The sequence below is a fragment of the Dipteris shenzhenensis genome, chromosome 21 (genome assembly GCF_047967505.1).
Source record: "Dipteris shenzhenensis isolate YYH24624 ecotype China chromosome 21, Dip_SZ_1.0, whole genome shotgun sequence".
Lineage (NCBI taxonomy): Eukaryota > Viridiplantae > Streptophyta > Polypodiopsida > Gleicheniales > Dipteridaceae > Dipteris > Dipteris shenzhenensis.
In genome coordinates this window covers 21,887,417-21,892,721 of record NC_141616.1, presented here as the reverse complement: position 1 = coordinate 21,892,721, position 5,305 = coordinate 21,887,417, and the positions used below count along the sequence as shown (strand labels likewise).

Here is a 5,305-nt window from a genome sequence, read left to right as displayed (position 1 = left end):
GCTTAGACCAGCAATGAGTTGCAACAAGAAGAGAGGGTTCGGTGAGATTGCCCCCCTTTTTTGGCCTACTCTAGATGGGTAGGCTATAGTAATGACTCAATCGTTTAGTGAATGAGAGAATTACATTTTCATGAATTTTTGTGCACATTTTTATGATTGGGCTAAGTTGCACTTGCTATTTGTATCCTCCATCTTTTTCTCCCCCTTCTCTCTCTCTCTCTCTCTCTCAATTTCCAATTCGCCCCCCTCTTCCATGCACCATCTCGGGCAGGCCACATGAGTGAAATTCATATTGTTTTGGTTCCCATGCAATTTCCGACACCCAATGGTCTAAGATGAGGGGTGCATCCGACTGAGATGTAAGCTGATTGAGGGGGGTTGGAAGGAGGACATCCACTTGAGAAGGTAAACACGTCTCCATACCCTGCACAAACTGCATCCCCTTGAGAAGGTAAACAGGTCTACTGTCTAATAAGTTGCCCGTGTTCGAATCTTGCTGGGGCTCGTGGCGCTACTGCTCCTTCAGAATCACCACACTTGTCCTTAAAGTTACAGTCATCCTTGAGTTGGGAAGTTGTCTCTAGAACCAAGCCATGGCTTGTGTCTTCTTCCACCTCCTTCGAAGCCCTCCCAAACTCCGCCTCCTCTTCCTTCGTCTTGCGCACCCTCCTCCCTCCTTATTTCTCCTCAGATCATTTGCCACCTCTCCTTCTCCTTCTCCTTCTTCTTCTTCTGACGCGGATCTCTCATTGCTTCGCTCCCTCCGCGCTGAGATCAAACACGAAGACGAAGTCGGTAATGTCTTGTTTTTCAATTTTATTGACCCCGTTTCGAGCTGCCACACAAGATGTTTGCATTTCCACTGGTGGACAATTTGAAATCGTTCGTTGTGTGTGTGTGTGTTTGAGAGAGAGAGAGAGATTAGCTTGCATTGGGATGTGTGTGTGCGTGTGTGAATCTGAGTGAGTGAGTGAGAACTTCACGATAGCTTTCGAGAGAGCGCCTTCTGTGAGCAAGAACGAAACTTAGCTTTTCTTCACACATGCAACTTCTTCATTTATTCTGTCAATCTTTCATGCCTCTTGTTACTTCGGCATTCTGAATGCGAACGGCAGGGCGTTTGCAGGAATCTGGAACTCCTCCGGAACCATTTAAGCTGGTTGATAAGCCAGGTGTGGAAGAGTTGTTCTTACACAGATCTTTTGGCGACGAAGATATTGGAATTTCCTGTGTGTATCACGATCAGTCTTACCCTCCACCGGACGAAGAAGAAGGGTATGAGCCTCCACGCCATGATGTTCCAACCAAGATGGTGCAGATGACGATCAAAATTACCAGAGGCGAGGGCAAACCGTTCCTGGAAATCGTGTGCTGCAATTTCGGAAAGGATATTCACGTAGAGAGCGTGCTCTTAAAAAACCCTAACTGCGATTACAAGGACATTCCATACGAGGGACCCGACATCTCGTAAGACAGATCTTTTGTTTTGCAGCTATAGGGTTCTCTCTCCCGGTCTATTTCCTCCAGTTCTAACTTTTCTATAATTGTTTCAGGAAAGTTGGCGGCGATTTGAAATCAGGCTTTCTAAAGTACTTGGCAACTCGAGGAATTGATGGTCCCTTGGGAAAGTTCCTCATAGATTTTATTTGCGACAAGAAGCAGCGGGAATATGCGAGGTGGCTTAAAAACATCGAACGGTTTGTTCAAAACTGAGTCCTATTCATCGAATTTTCTGTGGCGGGATGAAATGAAGGTCGAACCTACTTGGATATTTCAGGCTTTTCGCCGCTTGTACCATTTGCTTCTCAAGAGTTTTTGACGTTCACATCAAACGTTTACATCATGTGGATTCAAAATTTCTGTAGTTGAGCGAGATAGTTTTCTCCGCAGTGGACAGGGAGCTTTTGTGCTGTTTAAATAGCTACAATAACCCGATGCTCTGCCAACTGAAGAAAGTGGCTGTCTCATTATACACCTGAGTACATGGCAATGAAGCTAGTGTTTAGAATTTTGCCATGCTCTGAACTGCAATGCAAAAAACTCCTTTGCATGCGCCATTTTTGTAGGTTGATTTTCATAGGAAGCCTTTCACAGGTAGCTGATCTGGAATTGTTTCCTTTTGGGGCCAGGCTGACATTGAAGAGCTGACGCAACATCAGCCTTTGATGTTGCCGTTGTAATGACATAATATCAACAAGATTCACTGTCGAGACCCTTAAAAGGGCTTCAATGGGTTTTATTCTTTGTTCTAGGTTTTTTATCCAACTGCCCTCTTTTACTGGCACTCCTTATACTTTAGCAAGGATCTTAGCATTGCACCCTTTGAGCATTCTTATTCTTTTGTCCGGTGCACACGCGCTTTCTTATTCCTTTTTTGGCCTGCCCCAAGGGGGAAGGGTATAGTGAACAGGGTGTGTTCCATGAAAGCCAAAATTCAGAGATTTCTTTTTGTGAAAGTCTAAATTTTATGATTGGTCCACCTCCCCACTTTCTATATCTTTCCCTTGGAATTCTCCATCTTTTTCTCCACTTTCTATTTCTTTCCCTTGGAATCCTCCACCTCTCTGTCTCTCTCTCTCTCTCTCTTCCTCCCCTCTTTATCTCCTGGAGTCTTCCTACACACCATCTCCAGGGTATTCTTTTTCTCTTTTTTGATCTTGGGCAGGCCTTATGAATGATTAAATATCATTCACCTTGTTTTTTTCTTTTGTTTGGTGCGCAAGCAAAAGCTCGATCTGTTGTATCGTATCTTGAGCTTGTCCTCGCATGGCATTTTCTAATGGCTTTAGGCTACTTCATAAGGCTCCTTGTAACAAACTGACTAAATACCAATGTTGGTCCTGTGTCATGAAGGGAATATTGGATTAAAGCGGGCAGCCTTACTTTTGGAATTTGTTCACAAGGATATTTCCAAGATTTAAACAAGGTATTTGGCATACTTAGTTTCATTGGCAAATGATTATGCTATGTTGACTCCGTGTTTGCTCCTACTCCAGACACCAAATGGAATATACTATCAAATTGTGACCACCACAAGGTGCCAAGTTGCAATTGTTGCAGCTACTGACATGAGCCGAGACTGTTTCCCCAACCAAGAGCAGCATAAGGAGATTTTTTTCCCCTAGGGGCTGGGGCATGTGAAATCTGAGAGCATGCCATTGTAGTGGACTTGCTGCTCTTGCACACTTTGTGTGGATGCTCTCCCTATATTGTACTCCACAAATCACTTCCTCTGTGATCAGCAATCCAAGAATCAAGTGGCAGTATAGTTCAAACTGTTTTTTGTCACGTGTTGTCACTCATAGTTGCTGTGAGCTCTCTGCCAATCACTTGCTATTTGACTAGCAGTCGCGGAATCATGTGGCAGTATATTTCGGACACTTAGTTGATCTGCACACTTGTTTCCAGATAGGAGACATTCAAGTTTCAGCCATCTCCTTGACCTTTCCCATGACCTAGTCTGCCTTTAGCCTCTGTCGTCCTGACAGAAAGTAAGAACAGTCTTGACAGAATGTGAGAATAAACACTCTTGCATAACCATAGCATGTTCATGTGTGGATGTGGATGTGCTTATGCATATCTATCGCGTGCTGATGGCAATGGTGAGGATGCCAGGTGAGCAATATGTATGATGGAATTGATGGCTTTCAAGTTTCAACCATGTGGGTGAGCTGTGAGGTTGATATGGGTGAGCTGTGAGGTTGATAATCTGCATGGAGTTTGTGTTTCTTAAGCTCACAAGGAGAGAGCTTAAAGACTAAACAAAAGCAGCTTTTGAAGAGCTCAGCTCTTAAAAGTGTGGAGAGGCCAAAGCTCGATGTGGGCAAGATGAATAAACAATTTCCTCTTACTTCTGAACAAGTCAGTCACTAACCCTTTTTTTTTTCAATGACAACTTAATGAAGGCAGAGTGTTTAATTGGTTGTAGTTGATATTTGATGAGTTGAATATAGCCAAATTATGATTCTCTTTTATGCACGAGGGGCAGGAATTTGTGGACATTGCTTTTTACAAAGAGCTGCAATGGTACCTCTTCAACAGATTTTTCTTGCCCGATATGTGATGTTTGATGGTCAAACATATTGTAAGGTGACCAGATAAGGACAACTTCAACCTTTTTAGAAGTCACAACACGAAGTATTTTTTGAAGAGGGGAGCTTTTTCTTAAATTAATTTTAGAGCAGATTCTTGACACAACTGCCACTGCCATCTTTCATATTGTCAAAAAAGTAGGAAGGCCAGAAGAAAAGCTTTTCCAACGAGTCCCTTTTCCTAAAAATCCATAGTCTCAATATCTAAGGTAGGTGGGGGCCAATTCTTTCGGATCGAAAGATTCCTAGGTCATCCTTGCCCATTCTCATGGCCCCTGGATTGATTGGGATACCTCTCCATGCATGAATGGCCTTCACTTGCCACCACTCCAACTGCCCCAAATGGGGTGGTCCAAGATTGGATTTTGGGGAGCCAATAACAAACCGTCTTCTTCACCCAGGAGCTAGAACTACGGCATTTTTGCCAATTCTAGTGTGCATGCTACCTTGTTGCACTACTCATTCCATCTCCAGCCCAGAAGTGAGGAATGTTTTCTCGCTTTTTGTTGGCGGTATGTGCATCTCATCAAGTTTTATGGTTGAGCTTCATTCTTGGTGCATTGGTGTGGGTTTTGAATTGTCATGATTGCTTTGAATGTATCAAGAGCTAATTGTTGTATTGTTGAGCTTCATTCTTGGTGCATTAGGTGCAAGGTGGGTTTCAAATTGTCATGACTCCTATTGAACGCATTAGGAGCATGCAAGGTTGTGGGGGTGGGTGAGGTAAGTTTGTGCATCAATTTTGAGTCAGTAAGATGGCCATAACCCATTGACCTTTTGTGGTTTGTATGATCGATAGATGCTTGTTTGGACTTTGGAAACATTCATGCATCATTGGTGCAAAACTCTCCAACACAGGGCGGGGGGGACTACTTGCCTTAAAGGCAAAGTTTTGTCGACTACGAAGTTTGGCTAGACTCTATTATCTTTGCTTGGAATGGAAAATGTCTATGTTGGTACACCCATCAAAATGGAGTTTGAAGTGCAAGTTTTGTGCTAATTTTAGCTCACATGCTTTGCCCTAAGGGTGCACTAAAAATGCTAGTTTCGGGGCTTTCTTTCTAGCCTTTTCAATGGGGCTTGCGACCCATGGAACACAAAGATAATGATTGGTTCATGCACAATCATTTGGAAAAGGGTTTTGCAAATTGGCTTGGAAAGAGGGTAAGTGGGCCACTTGTAGCAATTAGGAATTCCTTCCTTGCACCCTTGAT

The 5,305-nt window shown here is 43.4% G+C and overlaps 1 protein-coding gene across 1 annotated transcript; it reads left to right on the top strand.

Moving 5' to 3' along the window:
* The first annotated feature begins 593 nt into the window (after positions 1-593).
* On the top strand, positions 594-2,251 carry LOC147888630 (uncharacterized protein At2g39795, mitochondrial-like). The gene is made up of 3 exons (XM_087392848.1): positions 594-795; positions 1,116-1,467; positions 1,554-2,251. The coding sequence occupies exons 1-3, from the start codon at positions 594-596 to the stop codon at positions 1,711-1,713; spliced, it is 714 nt and encodes a 237-aa protein (XP_087248974.1). The 3' UTR covers positions 1,714-2,251.
* The last annotated feature ends 3,054 nt before the right edge of the window (positions 2,252-5,305 follow it).